The 24,898-nt window shown below is 42.3% G+C and overlaps 2 protein-coding genes across 10 annotated transcripts in view; one reads left to right on the top strand and one right to left on the bottom strand.

Annotated features, from left to right (window-relative positions):
• LOC138064530 (small glutamine-rich tetratricopeptide repeat-containing protein beta) overlaps positions 1–3,919 on the bottom strand; it is a 29,811-nt gene extending 25,892 nt beyond the window's left edge. For 5 of the 6 annotated variants that reach the window (XM_068927505.1, XM_068927501.1, XM_068927504.1 and 2 more), the window contains exons 1-2: positions 3,607–3,919; positions 2,328–2,450 (exon numbers count right to left, since the gene is read on the bottom strand). In XM_068927505.1, the coding sequence (XP_068783606.1) occupies positions 2,328–2,450; positions 3,607–3,919 (436 nt within the window). Of the gene's footprint in view, positions 1–2,327; positions 2,455–3,606 lie in introns of all 6 variants that reach the window. The other variant, XM_068927506.1, reaches the window with a different exon arrangement.
• The window catches only part of LOC104146887 (neurolysin, mitochondrial), a 62,661-nt gene continuing 41,473 nt past the window's right edge, over positions 3,711–24,898 (top strand). For 3 of the 4 annotated variants that reach the window (XM_068927490.1, XM_068927489.1, XM_068927491.1), the window contains exons 1-3: positions 3,711–3,949; positions 19,034–19,290; positions 21,776–21,924. In XM_068927490.1, the coding sequence (XP_068783591.1) occupies positions 3,918–3,949; positions 19,034–19,290; positions 21,776–21,924 (438 nt within the window). In that variant the 5' untranslated portion in view covers positions 3,711–3,917. Of the gene's footprint in view, positions 3,950–5,709; positions 5,769–19,033; positions 19,291–21,775; positions 21,925–24,898 lie in introns of those variants that run through there. The other variant, XM_009679170.2, reaches the window with a different exon arrangement.

Below are 24,898 nucleotides of genomic sequence, written 5' to 3'. Positions count from 1 at the left end.
GCCAGGCTCTCGCTATTCCATCAAAGTATGGCACTGTTAACTGTGCTGTAACTTACAGCTGTGCAAGCTAGAAGTCCTCAGAAAGACGGGAGAGACTTGCTGTATCATATGAGCCATTAATGCAAATTTTTTTCCTGTGTCTGATCTCAAGAAGCCAAATTTATCTGTTCCTCCTATTACTTCCACCATCACACAGGCTTTCCAAGGCCTACGCAGCTGCTGAAGCTTGTAATGACCACCTTGCCAGTCAGTGCAGACACCCACTTCCCTGCTGAAATGCTGGGGCTCCCACCAATACCTACTACCTGGAAACAGGTAGAGCCCAGCTCAGCATCTCCAGTGCCACACAGCCCCAGGATCTTCCGCTGTCCAAGCACAAGCTACAAGCAACATCAAGGCCATCACAGCAGACATGCAGGCTGTGCATCACTGAACAGTGAAAAGTGAGTAGGCTGTTAAGGCTGCTTTAGTATCCAGTGTCATCTTGCTTCATCTTACACATAACCTTTCCTCATCCCAAGAGCTCCATACATCTCTTGCCTTAAGGGTGCATCCCACAGTTCTGGAAATACTGCCTTAGGGAAATTCATTGCAGCGCCTAGATCTCAGAAGAAAGAATCCTATCCCTGGACACTATGTAGGGAGTTTCTGCTTTGAAATAGCTGCTATAGACATAAAAAGAATTGTAACAGCTATAGAACGGGAAGGGAAAAAAAAATGCAACTTAAACACACTGCCTAAAATACAGTATAGAAGTGCATTTGCTAATTCGTACAACAGGATTGAAATCGACCACCAGAGAGCTACACTGCTGTTCTAGGTCCTGGATTGTAGGGAAATATATTATTTCTCCAGTCTACCGTCTGGTTACTTTGCTTTCTCAAATTAATGCATTTTTACTCATCAGTACAAAATTCCTAGACAGAATTTATCCTATCATTGACACCATTTTATACTTCAAACATGCAGAATGCAAGTTATCGATATAAATAAAGTTCAAATGCACACTAGACTTTTATTTTGATAAAGTCTCAATTTTAGTTTGCAATGTTCTAGCTCTCTTTGTTGTTTCTTGGGGAATGGCAACAATTTAAAAATTACCTCCTGGCAAAGAGATGTTATCATATTTTTACCCTTTTACAGAAATCAAGAAGGTACATAAGGTAACAATAAACAATGTCAGTCAAATTCTTTCATCCTGCATGTCTCCACCTGACCCTGACCACTCCAAAGGCTGCGTTTTCAGCTTTAGCTGTTCTACATGCAGTAAAGATTTTTTGCGCAACTAAAATGAGGCAATTATTTAGAATGCCTGCCTCTGATCCTCTAGCACACAGCATATGGTACCATACTTTTGGCAGGATGAAGCTCTAAAATTAGGATTTCATATCTGTATTAAAATGCTAAATTTTACATCAGCATTTAACCACAGCTGAAGTATTATAATGTCTTTTTGTTTAGAAAATAGATTCTTAAAATTGTTGATTCCCTTGTACAGACACTGGCTAATGCTCCTCTGAGACAAATAATCACCCAAAGTCACAACCCATCAATGCCTATCAGTTTATAAAAACAAAAGTAATATACTCTCATTTGATTTCTAGAAACAGTGCTGTCTTTCATCAGCTGAGCAGAAATTCCTCATCAAATACTGATATAGGTTAAATTCATAATTGGTTATCACATTTCAAAAGGTATAGATATTCCAGCTTGTGATGTAAAGCCAAATCTGTGGAATATCCTTTGAACAGCATCCTACACATGCTTCTTTCTTGCCTACATTAGTGAACAAATGCACTGTAAAACCAACAGACACTGGAAGAAAGATCATTTCAGGTTTATCTTCTAAAGTTTATGCCTCTGAGAAGCAGGACTTCCTTCTGTACTTGTGGAAGGCCCCACTCCCCATTCCCCAAATTTCACATAGCTCAATGGTCATCTGCCTGGATATTGTTTATTGCGCTGTTGGTCTTACACTTCCTCCTCGTACTTTCAATTCCTTCTCCTGTTAGGTCATACAACCAAAGACTGCTTGAAAGAGTGAACAGGTCTTTCACCCAGATGATATGAAAAGCTGATTGTGAAATTAAGAATTTTTTTTGTTCTTCTGCCTAATTCCAATGTTGTGATTACCAGTCCCCAAGAAGTCACGTTTCAGATTTTATAATCTCAGAAATATTAACGTCTTGATCGTATTCACTGACAATATTTGGTGGCAGTTTCAACTAGGTCATTCCAGTTACTTTCTATCATAATATACACCAAACAATTTAATGTCTATATGTCTAGTGCATACACACGTACGTATTATCACCTTTATCGCTTACCTTCCAAGCTTTCTTGTTCATCAGGAGTAAAAGTATCCATCTGACTCTGCTCTCTCAAGAAATGGATGACTGCATAAACCAAGCGTTTGACTGATGACATTTTGAAATTGATGAATTTCACCTCTGCCTTAAAAAGAATAAAACCCTTTATTTCAAAAAATGAACAAAAGCTTTAGAATATGACAAGACACATGCTTTGGGCGCAGTCCTGAATTCCTACAGTATTCCAGCCTCCCAACGACCTCAGCAAAAAGTACATACAACGCACAAAAGCACCGTTCACCAGAAAGCCCAATAAAGTGATGCCTTTAAACTAGTTGTTAAACTTTATGGGTTATAGGGAACTCCTGTGATCATCTAGTCTAATTATCAGCAAAAGAGCACAGATTTCCTCAGATTCGTTCCTGTGGGACAGTTCACTAAGGACAATTTAAGCGATTTATTTTTCTGAAAGATATAGCTTTGGTTTTATTTCTAAGGCATATGCACGTGGAAGCAGGAACACCTGCTCAAATGATAATCAGTTAAAAAGCTACATTGATAAATGCCTTACCGCTAACATAACAAAATACACTTTAGTAAAAGCTATTCAATTTTCTGACATTGTGCTGCTGAATCGTTTATATTCACTTTGGACAGAAAACTGGAACACAGTGACCTCAATGCACACTTGTGGTTAGTGACACGCTCCCGGCTCGGTCTGATTTGCATTCAGCATCAACTGGGAGTTACGTAACTTTGAGGAAAAATTAAGTTCCAACTCCCGCTTTTTCGCCCCTTTTAGGCCGCTTTGATTTTGAAAAGGGCACCCTCTCCCCGCTTTTCTGAGGGAGGGGGTTAAAACGGAGCCCTCCGTGAACAGCGACAGCAGCGCCTGCCCTGGCAGGGCTGGTTTCGCCCCACGGCCCCGAGCCTGCCGACGTGCGCGCAGCCAAACCGCCGCCCAGCAACCGCCCGCCGCGGCGCCCGCGCCGGGGCCGGGGCCGGCGACCGGCTGCTCCCGGCCCTCCGCAGGGGGCGCCGCCGCGGGGCCGCCCCGGCCCTCCGCAGGGAAGGGCGGCGAGCGGCCACGGGCCGCCGTCCCGCCCCTCACCGGCGCGGCGCGGCGGCAGGCCCGGGCGCGGGGCCACCCCTGGGCCCTGCGGCGAGCTCTCTCGCGTCCCTCCCGCCTCCCACGCCAGCGGGGCGCCCCCGCCGCCTCCCCCGGTCGCCGCCCCGGCGGCAGCAGGAGCCCCGGCGATGAGGGGCTGCGGCGCGCCGCGGGCCCCCCACCCCTTACCGTGCGAGAGGGGCGAGCCCTGCCGCGTCCCCGTCCCTGTCAGCGCCGCCGCCGGGTGGGAGCGACAAGGGGCCGCGGCGGGAAGACAGACCGCAGGGGGAGGGGACGGCGGAGGCGCGCGCGCGCTAGCGCCGGCGGGAAGGGCGTGAGGCGGCGGCGGAAGTGGAAGCGCAGCGCGGCGGCGTGGGGCTGCCCTCGCCGCGCCGGGGTCCGCGCCCGCGGCAGCGGCGGCGGCAGCAGCAGCAGCAGCAGCAGCGGTGTCCCGTCCTCCCGTCCTCCAGCGCCCCGCCCCACCTCGCGCCGCCCTCCCCATGCTGGCGCTGTGCGCGGGCGCGGCTCGCAGGTAGGCGCGGCGCCGGGCGGCGGGCAGGCGGGGGGGAGAAGGGGGCGCTGCCGCCGCCGGTCCCGCCGGGCGCCGCCAGAGCGCGGAGCCTTGCCCGGAGCCGCCTGCGGCCGTCGGCCTGCCAGGGGCCAGGACCCGGGCCGGGCGGCGGCTGCGCGGGCAACGGTGACGTTTCCTCCGCTTTAAGCCGCGCGGGGTTTGCTCCCGCCCCGAAACGGCCGGCGCTGCGCGGCCTCGGGCGCTGCCGGACCCGCCGCGAGAGAGACAATGGAGCGGGGGGGGGGGGAGAGGGGAAGGGGCGCTTCGGCGCGGCGCGAGTGGAGCGAGGCGGGGCTCGTCCTTCGTAGCGTCGTCGACAGAGCGCGTCACCGTTTCACGCTACGGGAAGGGTGAAAGGAGCGCAAACACGCCCTCAAGGGGTTTTAGCTGAAGAGAATAGCTGTCCTCTGTGTGAGGGGCGCCGGCTGGGAAGGGGCCGCCCGGCCGCGGGGAAGCGCGCAGGGCGGTGGTGGGGGCCGTGGGCGGACGAGGAGTTTCAGTCAGCGTCGCGGGAGACGTTGAGGGGAAGCGCCAGACGCCGCAGGGAGAACAGGAATAGTAGTAGCAGCCGTCACTGCGGTGAGGAGGGTGCGGCGCGGCCCGGAGCTGGACGGGACTGTGAGGCGCGGGAGGTGGTTACCCCTCGTGGGCTTTTGGGAAATGACAGTTATGTACGTGCTGCATGAGCCGTGCCGTGCCCTCGTGAGCGGCCGTCGCTGGTCCGTGGCACAGGCTTTGTTCACGCCGAATTAGAGTTCAGGGGCGCGGACAGAAGATGCCCCACTTCTGTTTTTCAAAAGACACCTGCTGTTATGAATGATTGGATCCTTTTACTGTTGTTGAATAAAAGGCACAAATATTTTTGTGTTCAATATATACGTTTACGTCCTTTTTGCACAGTTATTTTCACGGTTCTTCGTATCTGCCATTGACTCTGCTATTTTGCCTTATGAATTTTTTCAAACAAATAGAATTAAAACAAGTGTTTGAAGGATGGAGAGTTTATTGAAACCGGAGGATTTTTTTTTCTTTAGAAAAAATGTAAACCTCTATCTTTCTTTGCGATTTGTAGTTGCAAACTTATTAGCTCAATAGTGTGTTTACTTTTTGAGGATATTCCCAATAATTGAAAAGAGTCTGAATAAAAATAGGCACCAACTTAAGTAATTTCAGTATCATAAAATAATTCTCCAGAATTCAAGAAGTACGCAATCTTTCTTTTAAAAAAATCAGGTTTTGAATAGGAAATAAATGTACACAGGCTCTGGAAAAACTAGAATTTAGATTTAGGAGCTATAACATTTCTCATCACCAGAAAGATACTCTGAACACTGTTTGGCTTTTCTCTAACTGGGGAGGTGAGCCAGCAAGAAACTGGGGGAGGAGTGCAGGGTGAGGAAATAAGGGGAGAACTTTTGTAGTCGTGTTCTTGTATCGTGCTTATCGCGGTAGTGTGTGTGCTTACTTTCATTAAACTGTTAGACCCAACACCTCAACAATGACAAAGGCCAGGCAGGACACTTGGAACGTTTTTCCCTTTCCCTGGGCTCTGTGGACTGCACAACCTCCTCTGCCTGCCACACCAGCAATTGTCCTGTGGTCAAAAGCAGCAGCTGCCACTTTACCAAACGCTGCAGGCTCTGGACAAACAAACTAGCTATTAGACAGAGTTTGCGGATCCAAAAACTACTCCCCAGACCTGCTGGGGCAAAGAGTGTCAGGCTCAGAAGCATTTCATGGCTGAGTTTGAACCATGCGGCAGCAGAGGGACCACACTAAGGTACGCAGTGCAATTAGTGTCCTTTGGGGAGGTAACTGTTCTGTCATTCTCAAAGGAAGAAGTCCCTGGCTTGGAGAGATTTATTTTGAACAGTTTGTGTTAGATGAAAAGTTTGCCTTCAGAGCAGTCCCCTGGTTTGTGACAGTCCAGGACTTGGGGACTTCTCAAAACAAAAGCAGTTGTTCCGTATGATGTTTTCCCAACTATTTGTCCAGTAACACCTTTCTATAATGAACCTGTGGCCCAGTTTTTTATTTGATCTCCTCCTGACTCTTGTGTTGGAAGCAACAGGGAAAAATTGATCCCTGTTCACCCTCTCTGTGCTGTTCGTGATTGCATAGATTTCTTAAATACTTGCTCAGTTGTTTGTTTTTGTCCACGCTGAGGAATCCTGGTCTAGTTAGTTCTTGTCTGAATGTAATCTGTTGTGTGCCACAGCTGATCTTTATTAACACATACGTGACTTGGTAGAACAGGAGAAGGTTTGGCGCAGGCGGGAGAAGAGAGGACAAGAGGGTTCATATGTGTTGGGAGGAGTGAAACTGCACAAAGTATTTAGTTTGTGCGTACTTCACGTGTTTTGGAGTAGTATAATGAATATTTCTGTTTTGTTCTCTGTTCTTCTTCTCACTCCTATCACTTGCTTCTTTTCAGCTGCCTCTTGGCTGATGTTTTCATGGAACTGTTTTAACTCCAGAATCCCTTTCCAAATAATTAGATTAAATCAGAATTCATTATTGTGTATGTAAAGTTAGAATTTTTCCGAGTATGTTACTTCACATTTATTAAGACTGAAATTCATTTTTAGCGATTTTAATTTTTACTCAGCATTATGGTATCCTTTCATACCTTTATGTGGCTGATTTTAGTACACTTCATTTCTGTTATCATTAGTAAGACTTGTCACTTCATTAATCCTACCTTTTTCTAGGTGAAGCATAAATATGTTAAAGAACATGGAACCCTGTGGGGCTCCCCTAGTCACCTACTGCCATTCAGAAAAATCAACAGCTATTTCCCTGTGTCTTGCCTATCTTCTAATCCTCTATCTGTAAGAGGATCTTCCTTCTTGTCTCACGGCAGCTTAGTTTCTTTAGGAGCTTTTGGCTGAAAACAAATAGACGGTATTAACTGGCCTCTGTCTATTGTGACTCTTTCAAAGAATTCCAATAGATTTGTGAGTCATGACTTTGCTCAGTAGAAGAGGCTCTTTTCCAGTACATATTGTACGTATTTAGAAAAGGTAAGGGGCGGGGAGGAGTACGTTTTTCTTTTGGGGAGAAATATGCTTCGAAATATGCTTAGATGGTATGTTCATCGTACCAGAAAGTTTCATCTTTAGTACAGACACCTTTTATGTCTACTGTAGAGTGTCAACTCAGTGAAGTTCTTAGCCATAGTTATTGTGCTGGAACGGACTTTTAGATAGCCTGGAACCTGCCTGGGAAGCATTTACTGTTTTAAAACACTGTTCACTGAAAAGCCAGAGTAGAAAGCAGGCTTCATTTGCTTAAGTGATTTGTGTTGTTGAGCAGAGGCACTGTAGTATTGAGCGCCAGTTGGCATTTTGCAAGCATTGAAATGATCAGGGCCCGGTATAATTCACCATCTTCCCAGAGGAAAATGGTGATTTTAAAAGGTGCAAGTGAGACTAGATCGTCGTCTGCCATGAAGGCACAGAGTTTTCCAACCAGCTAGTGATGGCAAAAAACATTACTCTTCACTTTGACTGTATGAGACTCAACATCAGTAGGAAGTGAATGGGTATTCCCATGGTACAGGCTGAATTGATTAGCTGTAGCTGTGAATCAGAAAAATTCTGTATTTACAAACCTTTCTCTGTAGTTTTCTCTGTCCAGCAGTATCACTTTTTTCTTAACTGAGGTCAACCAGCATTCATGCATTAGCTGATTGCGTTCAGGAACTGAATCTCAGTGGTAACAGGGTGTAGTGTTTGCACCATATAATATTCACTTTATCCTTGTTTATATTGCTGCCATGATAGCCATGTGATAGATGCTTTTTTGCAGCAACTCCCGAGAGAGCTGTAGGGCTTAAAAGCAATATTTTTTCCCCCTATATCTTGTATGGTTCACCTGATAGTAGAATCAAACAATGCGATAGCCCTAACGAGCACATCCTGCATCAAATGCTGTGCAAATTAAGTAGTTCACTTCCTGGCGGTGTGCAAGTGCTGAAAAGGAATAGGAAGAGAACAGGTCTTTCTAATACCCCCTAAAGGAGGTATACTGTGATGGAGGTTTGCTGTGACGTGGTACGGATTCAGTTCACAGAACGGGGTTTCAAGCCCAGTCGAGCAGTCCTAGTGAGCTCTTGTTTTAGAACCATAGGTACCATAACTTTAGGAGTGGGGTTGGAAGAGATCAGACACTCTGCAGAAACAGTACCCTGACTCTTCCGTGCAGTCAACTGCAGACTACTGTGTGGAAATCACCTTCTCTTGTGAAAGTCAGTCAGACCAGTTTCCAAATTCCTTTTGTTTAAAGGCTATGGGGGAAGAAAAAGAGAGAATGCAAGTACAGTGGAAGACTGCCTGGGGATTTGTGCCATGTATAACATGTCACACACGTGTACTTGTTCCCATTTAAGGTCTGCATTTTCCATCAATTGTCACAGAGTGCCATCTTCAATTACTTTGCCGTTGTTGCTGTTAATTCTGTCAGAGAAACCAGTAAACGTCTGTTGCCAGATGAGATCATAAAAGTAGCACTGCTGGGATTAAATTTATCAATGAAGATTTTAAAATGTTCTTATAACCTATAGCTTTTCTAACTAGCTCAAACTGATCCTAAGAGCTAAAGCTATGTCTATTATAGAAATATGATCAACCAAGAGCTTGCAGTGAACTGAGATGCAGGGAACTGACAAAATTAATGATGCAGTGTTAAAAAGTGCTAGATTGTCTTTTATTTCCTCAAATGTAGCTTCAGGAAAAAAATAGTTTCTAAAGGCAGTTATAGAACTTTAAATTCGGGAGCACTAAACATGCTCTCCTTTGCCATAGTGGGATCTGTCTGTGCCAAACACAGTCATGACAGAGCCAAGTACTTTTCTAAGGAAAATGGCCCAAGAATTCGAAGCATGTATATGCTGTTCCAGCCTCTGTCAAGAGCCAAACAGATGGAAGAGATGAGAGGCAAAGTGTAACAAGGACTTCATGTTTTCCTGCTGGACAAATACGTTTGATGACTTCAATTTTGGAGCTGTTATCCTTTCCCTTCAGATCAACTGAATTAATGCTGCCCTGTCATTACCTTTGAGTGATTTATCTGTACTTTGCTTGTTCAGTCTTGGACTTCTCTGTTTTTTAATTCTTGCTTTTTCCATGTTACCCAGCCCTCTGCTGACTTTCCTTGATTTTGTCCTTGCTTTGCTATAAAATAAACAATTACTTCTTATCTGAAGCTGTGACTCAAAACTGAAACAATGTGGTGATATATTTCAAATTCAAGCAAAAAAAAAAAAGGTTATCTAAATAACATAGATTTTAGTGTATGTAATTTCTATCTTAAAATCCACTCCTGAGAACAGAGAGCGCAGAGTATATCTTGCGCTATATCAGAGGCTGCTAAATACTCAGTGATTTGTCTCTGAAAAACTTTTTAACTTCTGCCGAAGGTCTTAATGGAGGAAAAAATTATTACCATGAATATGAGGCTTGGCCATTATAAAACTTTACTTAAACCACACCTGTCTGCTATCATTTATGTACATTTGATGATACTTAAGTCTTACTTTCAGGAAAATGCCAACATATGGCATATTATTCAAGCCTGAAATAATTGATCCTGAGGCAAACTGTCAGTTTTTATATTGCCTTAATGGGACTTTTATTTTGTTAACAAGTCCGCTAGGTGGAGTCAAAACACTGAAGCCATGGGAATGTTGATTGCAGTTACCTGGTGAGTATGTTCTTTGCGCGCTTAAGGCTGGCTTCCAGCACGCAGCGCTATTTCTTCTGCAGCTGCATGAAGCTTTGGAAGCGTTCATTCGCTCGGATCTGCTATTTCAAAAGACAGAAAGATCAAAATGGTCTTCCTGTTGTTCATGTTGTTAACATTAGCAGTTTTTGCAAAGCTTCATACGGTAAATTGCTATTTGAAAAATAAATTCATTGTGTTCATTGCGGTTTTCAAATCTGTTCTTATTTATGTATCGTTATGAATGCCCCTCCCAAAGCGTGTATGAGATGCAGCAGCCAAAGAAATGTCTTTGTATCTATTTGCCCTCAGACTACTTAAAAATTAGAAGCTGCCAATATATCTTGGTGATTTTGTGTTTGAAAGAGACTTTTACATTCTGATATAGTTTTTAAGATGAGAATCATTTTTCTGACTTCTGGAAATGCGCAAAAAGCATAAGGTTGTGTTTTCTTTAAACTCAGTATGCACAAACCTTGGAAGAATAAATGTTCAGTGCAGAATCATCTGAGACCGGACTTTTTTATTTCTTTTTTAATCTTCTATCTTGGCTCCCACATTATGCCTGAAGCCATTGTCCCAGACCTTTAATGTCAGCAGGGAATATAGTTTTCTGTCCTGCTTAAATCTGATATTCATTTTATTTTTGTATGGCTCTATGGAGCTGTCAGATTTATGAGCAAGTACAGTAAACCTGACTGTATGGATGTTTCCCAGAAATCCATATGCAAGTAACATCTTAATTATTCTGTAAAATCTTACTTGCCATTGTAAGTAATCCTGTGTGGGTGAAGATTAATTTGAAAACTAGTAATGCCATTAAAGCATCTTGGACAGAATCATAGTTGTCAAAATGTAGTCAGAGTTAAATGAGATGGCAGACTGAAGCTTAACCGTGTTATAAAGTGTGTATCAGTAGCAGGAGCATCTCGTGAAAAAGCTTGCAGGTTTTTATGTTTGCATTACAAAAAGCCATTATTACCCTTTGCTGGTTCTGCTTCATAGGTTGTGTTTTTTTAGTTTTATTTTCATAGCGGCCTATTAAAAAGGATTGTTTGACACGTTCCTATCATGGAACGCTGTTCTGAAACAAAACCAGACTTATGTAAATGTTTAAAATATTTGAATGAGTTTAAAAATCAGCCAGTAAATTTAATTGCTTTCCTTGTCTGCAGCAGTTATGTTTGCTGCTGTATCGCTCCAGTAAAGTATTACAAAGCTCCCTGTCCTTTCTGAAATCAAATCAAATTTATATTTTCCATATACAACAAGTAATCAAATTGTAGATTTGGTGGCAAAATAAATTGTCTGGCATTCTGGCAAAAATAGCAATACCTGATTGCAGTCTATAACTTAGAAGCTTTGTTTTCTTAAAAAAAACCAAAAAACTCTTCTATAAGCTCAACAGCTACTTCTGAGTTATTATTCAACTTACACTGCTTTTGGTAGAAATTCTCATTATTACTGCTTTTGGACTTGGTAAATTAGTGCCATAATTTTTTGTTTTGGTGAGCAACAGCTGCTTCTAGACTCTTTGCTGTAGCTGAAAGTCCGAACAAAACTTCCTGCGTTCTTCCTTCCCAACATCTGTGGCCCTACAGAGAGCTATGCTATCACTGATGGAGTGGTATACAGAGACAGAAATGGGCAGCAGTGGGAGGAACAGGGAGGAGGAATACCGTAAGTCAATCCTGCTGCTGAACATGGTACTTATGCTTAATCCAGGCTTCTTTAGATATGTCAACAGTTGTGCACCGCAGAAAATCTGAATGTCGTGTCTGAAACAGTGTGAACTAGTCAATTCGAGCAGTAGCAGCAGCCTACCTATGGCAACACAGAACAATTTTACCCTGATTTTTGGTGACTGCAGTATTCATGTAACCTTAGTTACAGACCTGCATTTGTTTATCGTTCTAATTATCCTATCCTTATCTAATTTAATCTGAACCAACTCCTGATTGTTTGGTCCAAGGTAGCGTCTGGTTCTTCTGTACTGTCGCTGCCGTTTACCACAAGCAGGTCTAAAATAGTAATTGCCTCAGTTACTGTTTGGTGAAGGATGCTTTTGCTATTACAGTCAGCAGTAGCTGATTCCTACCATTATTAATAGAATTTATTTTCCAGTTTATATTTGGGAAGTTAAAGTTTCCCTTGGTGATATAATTTACCACAATATTTTTCTCTCTAATAACAAGACAAGCACAGTCCCAGAGCAGTTTGGCACAGTCATGTTATTTTAGTTTTGGTCTCTTTTCTTGTTTCTTGTTTCTCAAGCATTGATTTTACTTTTGTCTTTGTTTCTTAAGATCTTTTCTGAAGAAACAAGGCGAAGGTGATGAACAGAGGCAATATGTTGCATTAGACTAACTAGTATAAAGGCAACAAGTAGAGGAGTTTTGGGTCACAGAAGCCCAGTTTCAGGTCTGCAATGAACACAGATAACCATAAATGTAATGAAAGCTAAACACAGGAACAGTTAATCAGAATGAGTTATTTAGTTCATATTTAAATTAAATACAAGGAAAATATATAAGAATATTATTATTATAGGTAAAGAGATTCTCTTAGCTCAGGTGGTGATGATAAGTGTTGGTGATTTTTTTGGAACTCAAGAACCAGGATTTTTGTCCCAACGCAATATTAGAGGATGAACCATGAGCAGGTCTCTTTACTGTAGTAATGTACTGTTATGGTGTATGGTGAAGAAAAGTACTAGCATAGCATTGTAAGTTTTATTATAGTATGATATTTGAAGTTTTGGGAATTTGTTTCTTTACAATTTTATGTAGACCAATAATATGAAATACTAAGCCATGAAAGAAATGGCCACAACTTCACTTATGCATATATTGTTATTTGTGTGTAGTTCTTCATTAATCTGCTGTGAGTTACATTGGCACAAAGTATAATCTGATTGACTGGTAGCAATGTAACAACGTGTCTTTAAATGGTTATTTGAAGAGTTACATGTGGTGATTGTTTTACTTGAAATGTTATGCTGTGGTTTTGGAGAGCGATTTGAAGAAGGTAGTTGCCCTGTGAGTTGGTCAGTTGGAAAGACTAACAGGTCTTTCTGAGTTGGTACAACCTGTATTAATCTACCGAAATGACTGATTACTTGTTTTAGATGGAGGAGGCATGCTCTTATCATTTCAAAATTAGGCAATTTCTGGTCTGTATCAATTTTCTGACTCTAACAGATATAGACAGCCACTTGCTGCCATTTATGGCAATTATTTGTGAAGCAATCAAATTTGTATGTATATTTTTCAATGCAGCTAGCCAACATATTAATAAAATCAAGGTGGCTCCGTCTTTTTTTGGTACTTAAAAGCAGTGCTCTAGAGCCACCTGGACCCTGCATTCAAGTCCTTGAAATCAGTGCAAGTTTAATTATTTTTTAGACTTTTTTGGCAGGCTGAAATTAATACAAACAGTAAGTGCTGTGCCTATTTCAGTGTTTCTAATAATATGTTGTTGGTCAGTGACAGAGCTGTGCTCTCTACCTGCGTTCCTAGAGCACAAAGTACCATACCAGGTGACAGTAATGAACTACAGAAGGTGGTAGGTTGCCCCTAAAAAAGAATATCTGCTTCATGTGCTGCACTATAGTGTACTTGTCAGCTTTTACTTTTTTTCAGGTTCTTGTTTTCCTTTGCTTCAGCTTCATTTACATGTGAAACCTTGACACAGGGAGAAATCTTATGTTTTCACCTTAATTTGGTGCAATCTGGCATTCTTTATTAAGATAATTGATATTATCTTGAGGCCTTGAGCCTCGTCTTGAGGTTGTTCAGCTTTAGGTTGTACGAGGGCTGCATGAACAATGTATGGAAGACTAGACATAGCACAGCCCAGAGGTAAGCAGTTCATGACTTAATGAAGGACTGTCCTTTAATAGATTTGTAGATTCAGGGCGCTGATCAGTGGGTGTTGGAATGGGAAACAAAGGCGTTCTCAGAATGCTCATACTTTTTGTATATCCTTTTGTTTTCCTGAAGGCAGCTTCGTTTCTTATGAGCTTCTAAATGAGATTCAAAGTTTCAGTAGTCCAGTGGAGAAGCTACTAACACATTAATCTCAGATCTGAGTTGGTATCAGGGAGAGACAGAATAGGGGTGGAAGGAATTTTCTTTGTTCAGGCTTCATTTTCAGAGTTTGCAAATTGTCAATATGATGGTCATTGATGGTTCTGTATGCCTGTAGAAGGGAAAAGTAAACATCTTGTCTAGACTGGTATAGGAGGATTTGAAGAAACTGTGTAGCAAGGAAAAAAAACCCTCATGATTAAATGTAAATAGGAATGTTGTCTTTCATTTATGTCTGGTATAAAAATAATCTTGGCAAAGCTATTTCTGGAAAATTTCTCATATAGACCAGGAGGCTTTTAACAAAAAGTCTTGCCTTTAAATAGAAGCTCTGCATGCAGCTCTTTTCAGATTGTTGGCATTTTACTCTTGCTATGTTTTTCCTTTAGGCCAAAATTGCCCATCTTCTTATGTATGCTTCCTGCATTGTATGCCAAAACATATCTGAGCATTTATGCACATACCAGACTGATTTTGCAATAAAATTAATATAGCCATAGTGGCTAGTGTTAGCAAAACCAGGTAATTAACATTAAATGACGTTAAGTAAATGTCTTTCTTAACAGTGAGCTCTCTGTGTGTATTCCTATGTATTTTTAGTTATAGTTGAAAATCTTGAGTTCCCATACTTTACTATACCAATGCATGCAGTTATTTAAACTTATGCAACTGAAATGGGGAGGCGAATAGTAAATCTCTGCCAGATGGAGTTGTTCTTAGTAACTCCAAGGTTTAAGACATCCCTGTTGCTTTTCTGAGGCTGCGAGCTGACTAGTAAGTTATAGGTAGTATTCTAGTCTCATCGTTGCATATTTCAGTGCACGTTCCACTCTGCAGTCTTCTTATATGTAGACCATAGCTTTCAAAATAGTATAGCAGGGAGGTGATCAGCTAGGAGAAAGATCTTGTGTCACCTCAATTATATGTGGAGACTTTGAAGGGATGATAGCAGGGATAAAGAGGAACTGCCTAGCGCCTGAAAAGTGTGGCCTCTTGAGTGGATGATCCCCACAAAATGCTTGGGGGAAAAAAAAGCAAGATAAAGAGTGGCAAAAATCCTTTTGGCCAGCCTGGTACGGAGGGCTTTAAACTAGGCAAGATGGGGGAAGGGGAGTGGTATAGTGGCAGGGGAGTCAGTAAAACACCGCTCAAGTCAGGATGCCTCCAGCGGGTGCATACAGCCAGGGGAGACAGCATGCAACATGGCTATGGAGGCTCCTCTTGCACCTCTTCTGGGAAGCCTGCATGCTTGACTGGCTCTCTCAAATGCCTGTATACCAATGCACGCAGCATGGGGAATAAGCAGGAAGAGTTAGAGATCTGTGTGCGGTCGCAGGGCCATGATCTCATTGCAGTGACAGAGACATGGTGGGATAGTTCACATGACTGGGATGCTGTCATGGATGGCTATGTGCTTTTTAGGAAAGACAGGCCAGGAAGGCGAGGTGGTGGAGTTGCTCTTTATGTGAGGGAGCAACTAGAATGTATGGAGCTCTGCCTCGGGGTGGATGAAGAGCAAGTTGAGAGCCTATGGGTAAGGATTAAAGGGCAGGGTAACATGGGTGACACTGTTGTGGGGGTCTACTACAGGCCACCTGACCAGGAGGAAGTCATCGATGAGGCCTTCTACAGACAGCTGGAAGAAGCCTCATGATCACAGGCCCTGGTTCTCATGGGAGACTTCAACCACCCTGACATCTGTTGGCAAGACAGCACAGCTAGGCACAAACAGTCAAAGAGGTTCCTGCAGAGCATTGATGATAATTTCTTGACCCAGGTGGTGGAGACGGCAACGAGGAGAGGTGCAATGCTAGACCTTGTACTAACGAACAAAGAAGGTCTAGTTGGAGATGTGAAGGTTGGGGGCAGCCTTGGCTGCAGTGACCACGAGATGGTGGAGTTCAGGATCCTGCGAGGAGGGAGCAGGGCAAGGAGTAGGATTGCAACGCTGGACTTCGGGAGAGCTAACTTTGGCCTCTTCAGGGATCTACTTAGGGGAATCTCGTGGGGTAGGGCCCTAGAAGGAAGAGGGGTCCAAGAGAGCTGGTTCATATTCAAGCGTCACTTCCTCCAGGCTCAAGAGCAGTGCATCCCTCTGAGGAAGAAGTCGAGCAAAGCGGGCAGGAGACCTGCATGGATGAGCAAGGAACTCCTGGCCAAACTCCAGCAGAAGAAGGAAGTGTACAGAATGTGGAAAAGGGGACAGGCCACTTGGGAGGAATACAGGGACGTTGTCAGAGCGTGCAGGGATGCGACAAGGAAGGCTAAGGCCCAGTTGGAATTAAATCTGGCAAGAGATGTCAAGGACAACAAGAAGGGGTTCTTCAAATACATCAATAGCAAAAGGAAGACTAGGGAAAACATGGGCCAGCTGCTGAATGGGGCGGGTGCCCTGGTGACAAAGGATACAGAGAAGGCAGAGTTATTGAATGCCTTCTTTGCTTCCGTCTTCACTGCTAAGGCCAGTCCTGAGGAATTCCAGACCTTGGGGACAAGAGAGGAAGGCTGGAGAAAGGAAGACTCTCCCTTGGTCGAGGAGGATCAGGTTAAAGATCTTTTGTCCAAACTTGACATCCACAAATCCATGGGCCCCGATGGGATGCACCCACGAGTGCTGAGGGAGCTGGCGGATGTTATCGCTAGGCCACTCTCCATCATCTTGGAAAGGTCCTGGAGATCAGGAGAGGTGCCTGAGGACTGGAAGAAAGCCAATGTCACCCCAGTCTTCCAAAAGGGCAAGAAGGAGGAGCCAGGAAACTACAGGCCTGTCAGCCTCACCTCCATCCCTGGAAAGGTGATGGAACAGCTCCTCCTGAAGGTCATCACTAAGCATCTGGAGGACAAGAAGGTGATCCGGAGTAGTCAGCATGGATTCACCAAAGGGAAATCATGCTTGACCAATCTGATAGCCTTCTATGACGGAATGATTGGCTGGGTAGATGAGGGCAGAGCAGTGGATGTTGTCTTTCTGGACTTCAGCAAGGCTTTTGACACTGTCTCCCATCACATCCTCCTAGGTAAGCTCAGGAAGTGTGGGCTAGATGAGTGGATGGTGAGGTGGGTTGAGAACTGGCTGGATGGCCGAGCTCAGAGGGTTGTGGTGAATGGCGCAGAGTCAAGTTGGAGGCCTGTGGCTAGTGGTGTCCCCCAGGGGTCAGTCCTGGGACCAGTCTTGTTCAATATATTCATCAATGACCTGGAGGAAGGCACAGAGTGCACCCTCAGCAAGTTTGCTGATGGTACTAAACTGGGGGGAGAGGCTAACACACCAGAAGGCTGTGCTGCCATTCAGAGGGACCTGGACAGGCTGGAGAGCTGGGTGGAGAGGAACCTCATGAAGTTCAACAAAGGCAAGTGCAAGGTCCTGCACCTAGGCAGGAATAATCCCATGCACCAGTACAGGCTGGGGACTGACCTGTTGGAAAGTAGCTCTGCCGAGAAGGACCTGGGAGTGCTGGTGGACAACAAGTTAAACATGAGCCAGCAGTGTGCCCTTGTGGCCAAGAAGGCCAATGGTCTCCTGGGGTGCATTAGGCAGAGTGTTGCCAGCAGGTGGAGGGAGGTGATCCTGCCCCTCTACTGAGCCCTGGTGAGGCCTCACCTGGAGTACTGTGTCCAGTTCTGGGCTCCCCAGTACAAGAGAGACATGGCACTGCTGGAGAGAGTCCAGCAGAGGGCTACCAAGATGATGAGGGGACTGGGGCATCTCTCCTATGAGGAAAGACTGCAAGAGCTGGGCCTGTTCAGCCTGGAGAAGAGAAGATTGAGAGGGGATCTCATCAACGTGTACAAGTATCTGAAGGGGGAGTGTCAAGAGGATGAGGCCAGCCTCTTCTCCGTGGTGCCCAGCAACAGGACAAGAGGCAACGGGCAGAAACTGAACCACAGGAAGTTCCATCTGGACCTGAGAAAAATCTTCTTCACTGTGAGGGTGACAGAGCATTGGAACAGGTTGCCCAGAGAGGTGGTGGAGTCTCCTTCGCTGGAGATATTCAAAAGCCATCTGGATGTGATCCTGGGCAATATGCTCTAGGTGACCCTGCTTGAGCAGGGAGGTTGGACTAGATGATCTCCAGAGGTCCCTTCCAACCTAAACGATTCTGTGATTCTGTGAAAAGGCTGGAGAAGATTGGAAAATAGGAGACAGGATGGCGTATGGGAGAAATGGTAAGACAAGATGGAGTAAGTAACTGAAATACAGTGAATGAAGCAAAAGATATGAAATTCTGGAGAAAAATGTGAGCAGAGGAAAGTCAGTGTAATTTTATGTCTAGCATTTTCTTTCTTCTGGTATTTCATGGAATTGAAAGAAAATCAGGTATATTCTTCTTAGTATTGGGATTCCCTCCTTTCTTAAAACACCTGAAAAAACAGCTGAATTGCAGGGTTTTGCAGGGCTTTCTAAAATATTGTCATAGAGATTAGCTGTTTGCAACCGTTGCTCGCACAGCAGCAGAACTAAGACCACCTATGTATGTAAACCCCTCTAACTAAAGCTGACATATAGGTGATTTATATGATCAGGATTATTAGTACATAAATTACAGTAACCTTTTCTCCCTTTTCTGGCAGTAGAGTGAAACTATCTGTGTAAAATCTGCAACAAAGGAGTAAATTTTCAAGTGACAGATTTTCCTCCCGTGGTCTGTTGCACAGCAGGCATTCACTACAAACGTAGAATTTTTTATTCCAATGAACACTGGCAAACTGTTTTTTCTTGTGTGTGTATTGTTTGCAGTTCTTGGTCTTTGTAATCTACAAATTGCTATGTGGGTTTTATTCCTTATTTAAAATGCAGAATACTGTCTGTTTCTGTAGAGTTTCAGTAATTGTCATTATGGTTTTCTTAAAAGATTGAATAGTAACTCAATCTATCTGTTTTTGTCAATACCAAAGGTTTTATGTTTGTCTGCAAATATATTAGATGGTGGCTGGTTATCCTCTAGATGGCATAAGTAGAAGACAGACCTCTGATTTTATTTTAAAATGAGATTTATTTGATAAAGGTAAAAGCTGTGTGATACTGGTGGCCAAACTTTTGTCTTATTATTTTTGAAGGACTTTTATCTTGCTTCTAAAACTATCCTTTAATTATTAAAATCTTTTGCCTGTTTTTAACTTATTATGAACTCCCTTTTGAACTGGAATCTTGGTATATAAAATATATATAAAAATATATATATGATATAAATGGTATTTATATATGGTATATAAAAAATCATTTGTATACTTTCAGGGCTTTTGGGCCACGGCTAGTGTTGAGGATGACGTTAGGAGCAGAAATTACTAGCCAGCTCAAAGCATCTTCCTGTATCGCATCACACCAAAACCTTTTGAGATGGGACCTGTCACCAGAGCAAATAAGAACAAGAACGGAAGAACTGATCAGGAAGACAAAGCATGTATATGACAGTGTTGGGATGCTTAATACTGAAGAAGTAACACATGAGAATACTGTACAGGCTTTGGCAGATATAGAAATGGAATATGCAGGTTAGTGTACATTTTATGTGATTCTTTACTTAGCATGTTTTGTCCACCCGTGAAAGCACATTGAGGAACGATTGTTGTCGCTTACGATTCTGATCCATGCAGAGGTCTCATAAAGGTCCCTCAGTCGTTGTCATTTTTCTGGGCATCTCAACAGTGTGTAACTTGATCATGCATGAAGTTCTGTTGCTTTATTGTAGAGGCAAAAGCAAGGATTAGCAAAACTGTTTTGTTGGTCTTTTTGACGTATCCAGAGAACTGTACTGGACACCTGTTTTCTTTTTGCATGTGAAGCTCTGCAGAGTTGCATTTTCTTTTCCAACTGTGTACAGCCACTAGGGGACAATGTACAGCTGCATAGACTAGTGTCTGTGATACGTAGAATACCTTCAACTCTGGTAAGTAGTACGTTTTTTCAGGCACTCTAGAATCTGACTGAGAGAAGCAAGTTGACCAATGGGAAGTTTGATAAACTCTCATTAGAGAAAAGATCATGGATGAGTGTGGAGGAATTTTTGTATGCTCTTTTTTAAAAGCATTCTTTACCTGCTCACTATTATATTATGGCTTGCAAGTACTTGAAGAAACCGGGGAAAAGTGCTGGTAAGGCAATCATGTCTAGATTCTCCTGAATGAATTGTTAGGAAATGCCAGCATATGAATGGAGTTTAATGGCTAAACACAGGTCATTCAGCTAATTTTTGTCAGTCAGGTGAAATAGAAACATAGAAATATGATTGTGGTGGCTTTATTTAGAAAAGAAACCTATCATACGGTATGGCTCCCAAAAAAGTAGTGACTCTAACAAAATGTCAGGTTCTCTTAAACCTTTCAGAAATCCACCCTGGCAACAGAAGTGCTGAAAGCAGGCACCTTGGCTTCAAGCGCTGAGTCTTCACCTTGCAAAAAAGAACAGCCTGCAGCACATATGACTGTGCCATAAAATTAATCTGCAGCATTCACATTGCTTAGAATTAGAGTTCGGGCACATCTAATGATTTGACTGGAGTTGTCGTTGGCAGGAAGACTAAATGGTGTTCGTCCAAGCAACTTCCTCTCAGATTCAGTTTTAGTTGTACCAATGTATTTGGTGCAATTATTTGCAAGACTTTTCACCAAGGGAAAAAACTTTCTGCTTTAAATTAAAAAGAAAATCTCTTTGATTCAGAAAATAGTGGCCATCAGCTTCTCAGTTTAACCACCAAGATTACATCTTTCCAGTGTGCTTTCTTCTCTAGGTGTCATTGCAATAGTAGGTCATATCTAATCTTTTAATGCTAATCTTCAAAGCTATGTGTGAAATTAGCATCACTTAACTGTGAAACACCCCATGGTATATGATAAGGACATATTACCACAACAGTAGACTTCCATTAGGACCTCAAATTTAAGTCCTTCGTGTCCCTTTCAAATGCACATGAAAGCCAGAGTGCTACCCCATCAACTGGAATTCATTATCAGAAAAGACACAGATGACAACAGACCTTACATTTCACTAGAAAGCTGCCAAAACGTACTTTTTCATTTTGAACCATCTTGGCCTGATGACAAGATGAAAAAAAGAGGTTTCCTGTGGACTTCAAGAAGCTCCATATGCCCGTGCTTGCATTCCATAGATTTCTAAAGGGAATATCTGAGAATATCTCACTGTGTGATTAAAAAAAAAAAAAAAAGAGAAGTTACCTAAAATTACGATGCTTTACAACTTCATCCTAGGATTATTGTTGCTCTAAATTTTTTTTTTGGGGGGTGGGGGTGGGGGGAAGGTTATAGCTGGTTTTAGTTCAGCTAATCATGGCAATTCCTTTTTATTTTAGCACCTCTGTTCAGTGTCATAAAGATGCAACATCCCTCTGCTAAATAAGATTCACCTAATCTCAAAAGTACATTTAAAAACAATAGTCTTACTCAGCTTCTGACCTCTAGAAGTTCAAAATACATAGACAGCATCTTTTGCAGTTGCCTTATTGTTTCCCATTAAATAAATAAGAGAAGAGGGGGGCTTTTGGCACTGTTCTGTCATGCCAATGTAAAAATAATTTCAGGTCAGACGGGCATGTTTGAAAGATTCAGAGGTCTTCACTTTAAATACTGAAAGGGAAGCATCTGTGCCAGCTATGAAACAGTGTCAGTCACCTCTGCCTACAAATGGTTCATCTTTCAAAAATCATAGATCACGCTTATATACGTTTTAAGTTCACTTCCTAGAAGAAGCGCAAAGATGAGACAATTAGACTTTAATAATGGATGGTTTCTGTAAAATGTTAGTTTGTTAGAATAGTATGCAGTTTATCCATTTACCCATTCATTTTTACTTTAGCTGTAATCACCTCATTAGCTTCAGGCCTCATCTGAAGCTTCGGGTTGCTTTGGCTACTTATTTCTTATGGCTTCTATTAATATTGGAAAGAGGGGAAATTATTAGAACAGTTCATTTGTACGTACAAGTTCCTTATCCTTAAAGTGTCATTACTTTTTATTTAAACAGTGGAAAGAAGTATGTTGGATTTTCCACAGCATGTCTCACCTGACAAAGAGGTGCGCTTAGCAAGCACAGAAGCTGATAAAAAGCTTTCTGATTTTGATGTGGAGATGAGCATGAGAGAAGATGTATTTCAGAAGATTGTTTATTTGCAGGTAAATCACAATGACATCACTGTGCATAACTTGTGGAAATGTAGTTAAAATTCTAGTGGTGAAAAAATTTTATCTAAAGAAGTTAGTATGTCCTGTACTTTTGCAAACACCCATCAGTGTGTTTGCATCACCTGTTCCTGTACCAATCAGATCTTTCCAATGGGACACAGCTATCCAAGCTGGGACTGCAGTTCCTCCGCAACTTAAGCTGCTCTAGCCTGGTGCTTCTGCTGTTTGCCTCCCATCTCTAGGCGTGTGTTTCCTTCTCTCTCTATTGCCGTAGCTTTGACATTTGTCTAATCTTCCATTGAGCTGGTTCAGGAAGCTAGACCAGCAGAAGGAAACACCGTAGGAAAATCAACGTGAATTGTTTTCTCCTGGCTAAGCTTCCTGAACTGGTTTACCCAGAGCATCACCAAGCGGGGAAGGAAAGAAAAGGGCAATATACAATCTCTATTTAGATTGGCTTATGCTGGTTTTGAGTTTGAATCCAAGGTTATGCTTTATCTCTGAAGCTGTTAAGAATTTAAATTATTTTAAGTTATAAAAGTTATTGCTACTAACATAAAAATGGGAGTGACCGCCGCAGTTTTCTGTTCTGATCTGCTGTTTATAAGACAGCCACACGGTATGCTCATTCTTATGTGTTGCCTAAGCCCCCAAATTATACTAAAACTAAACTGAAAGATATATTTACTGTTTAAACAAGTTTCTATCCCTTTGCGTTTTGTTGCGTAGTTTCCCTTCTAACTGAGCACCTGTATGGATCTTTTATTCTTCACTTGTACTTTTTTTTTTCCCCCCCCTCAAACAGGAAGAACGTTTGCTTGGAGGGTTTTGTTTTTGTTTTGTTTTGTTTTTTTCCCAAATGCATCTAATAATATTTAATTATCATTATTCAGAAGAGTAATTTAAAAATAATGCCAGGAAGCTGTTTAATGTGAACGCTGAAATACCTGCATTCGCCCATGTTCCAAATGTGAATCTTCCCTTCCATCTCGCCTACTTTTAAACTTCTTGTGGTGCTATTAATACGTTGGAGCAATATTTCTTAGTCATTGTGCTTTTTGCAGTGTTGACTAGGAACCAGAGTTACATTTGCAATATCTTATTAAAGTACCTTCTAACACCATTGTCTTCTATTGCTATGTTTTCTGAGGTCGTTTTCAAGCGTTCTTCCTCTAACTGAATATCGTTGTTTACATGTATGCGTAGGTATTTCATAGTTCCGTTTTGAGGACCTTTTGATGTGCGTTGGCAGATAGTGCCTTATATTGAGGCTTTTTTTTTCCCCTAATCCGTTGCTATTAATTAAATTGTGATATGCATTTCTTATTTGCTGTGATTTTCCTACCCCGCTACTGTATAATGTACACAGATACATTTAGGGCTAATCTGTAGTATCTGTATATCTATTTTTTAACTTACAGAAATTTCTAATAGTACTTAGTGAAAACTAATCACTATTATTCAGCAGTATTACTTTCTGTTAATCTCTTTTTATATTTTTCATTTGATGCTCTCCTACTTCATTTTCCTTTGCAGCAATATCCGTCTTTTGTAGCAGTTACTTGTTGCTTAAATCTTCATTTAGTTATTTTAGATATCTTTTTTTTTGGCTTAACTGCAGCATACAGGCATGCTGTATGTCGTAGCTTTCCAGAGATATGACTTGCACTAAGATCTGAGCATTTATCAACTTCATAAGAGCTAAGAAAGTGGCAACGCTTTTTGCTGTAGGAAGGCAGATGTGAAATTGCCAACAGTGCAAGACTGATCGAGTCTTGCTATTTCCAGATCACAGAACAAAATTCTTGCTTAATTCATTTTCTCCTGTTAGAAACTCTTAGCTGAAATGTCAGGTGCCAGGAGTAGATGAAAAAAGCTCCTCCACAAACAGAAATGTTCTGTTGAAATCGTGTTATCATTTTAAGCGAACCAGTAAAATATTTTGATTGAATCAGGTTTTCGTAGCCCTGTCAAAGATATAATAGTTGAGATACGTGAGTTCAGTTTCACAATCTTACGGGGGGCAGATTAAAATACAGTGAAGAGAATGAGGCCCCTCATGCTCTGAGGTTATTTAGAATAGAGATAATCCACTACGTGATGACTAAATCTCCTAGCTCTCGGTGACATCTTGAATATTTTTGCTCCCTTTATCCAGGACTAAACCTATAAAAGTTATTAAGTGTTTATGATTCTTCCAGAATTCTGCTTTAGTTAAGAACAGCTCGTGGCAGAAAACGTGTGACATATTGTATTTCGTTTGAAAATGTGAAAATAATGTGGTCTTTTCATTTTCCCAACACATTAAGGGAAAAATGCTGCTTAGGTTTGTTACTGAGTATGTTCTGGATCTCATTCTTAGGGAAACTTTTACTTTGGAGTCTGAAATTTTGAATAAAGGTGAATTTGGTAGTGAAACTATCATTTTAAATTTTCTTACTCCTAACATCTGCACATATTGGCTAGCAGAGGCATGTTTAAGAATGTCGCCAATCTTCTCCACCCGCGCGCCCTCAGGAAACTCAGCCTGATGTAAACAGCTGCTGCGGTGTTTCTTCCTGATATTCAAAAATAGGTTTCTTTTCTTATTCTGCCTCAAGATTTCTTCATGGAATGGGGTAGCGTAGTTCAAAAACAAATATAAATGGTACTTAAAATCATCAGCCATGACCACTTAAAAATTCTGTGAAGTTCCAAAATGTCGTGGCTGGTGGTATACTCACAATTAGCACTTCCGTTGCAGTTGTGGTTCAGCAGAGAAACAGGGAATGGCGCAGAGCATCCTGAACAGACACAAGATGACTGCAGAGCACATGTAGTTCCTCTGCCTGTGAGAGTTTATACAGTTGCTTATCTTGAAAGTCCTGACTAGTCCTCTTGAATGTGACTGTCCTTGACTTAGCGTGTCTGCGATGGAGATAAGCTTCCCAAAGGCTACTGGTAAGCATAGAAGCTGCTTGATATT

The sequence above is a fragment of the Struthio camelus genome, chromosome Z, assembly GCF_040807025.1.
Source record: "Struthio camelus isolate bStrCam1 chromosome Z, bStrCam1.hap1, whole genome shotgun sequence".
Taxonomy (NCBI): Eukaryota; Metazoa; Chordata; class Aves; order Struthioniformes; family Struthionidae; genus Struthio; species Struthio camelus.
This window is presented reverse-complemented; position numbering and strand designations above follow the sequence as displayed.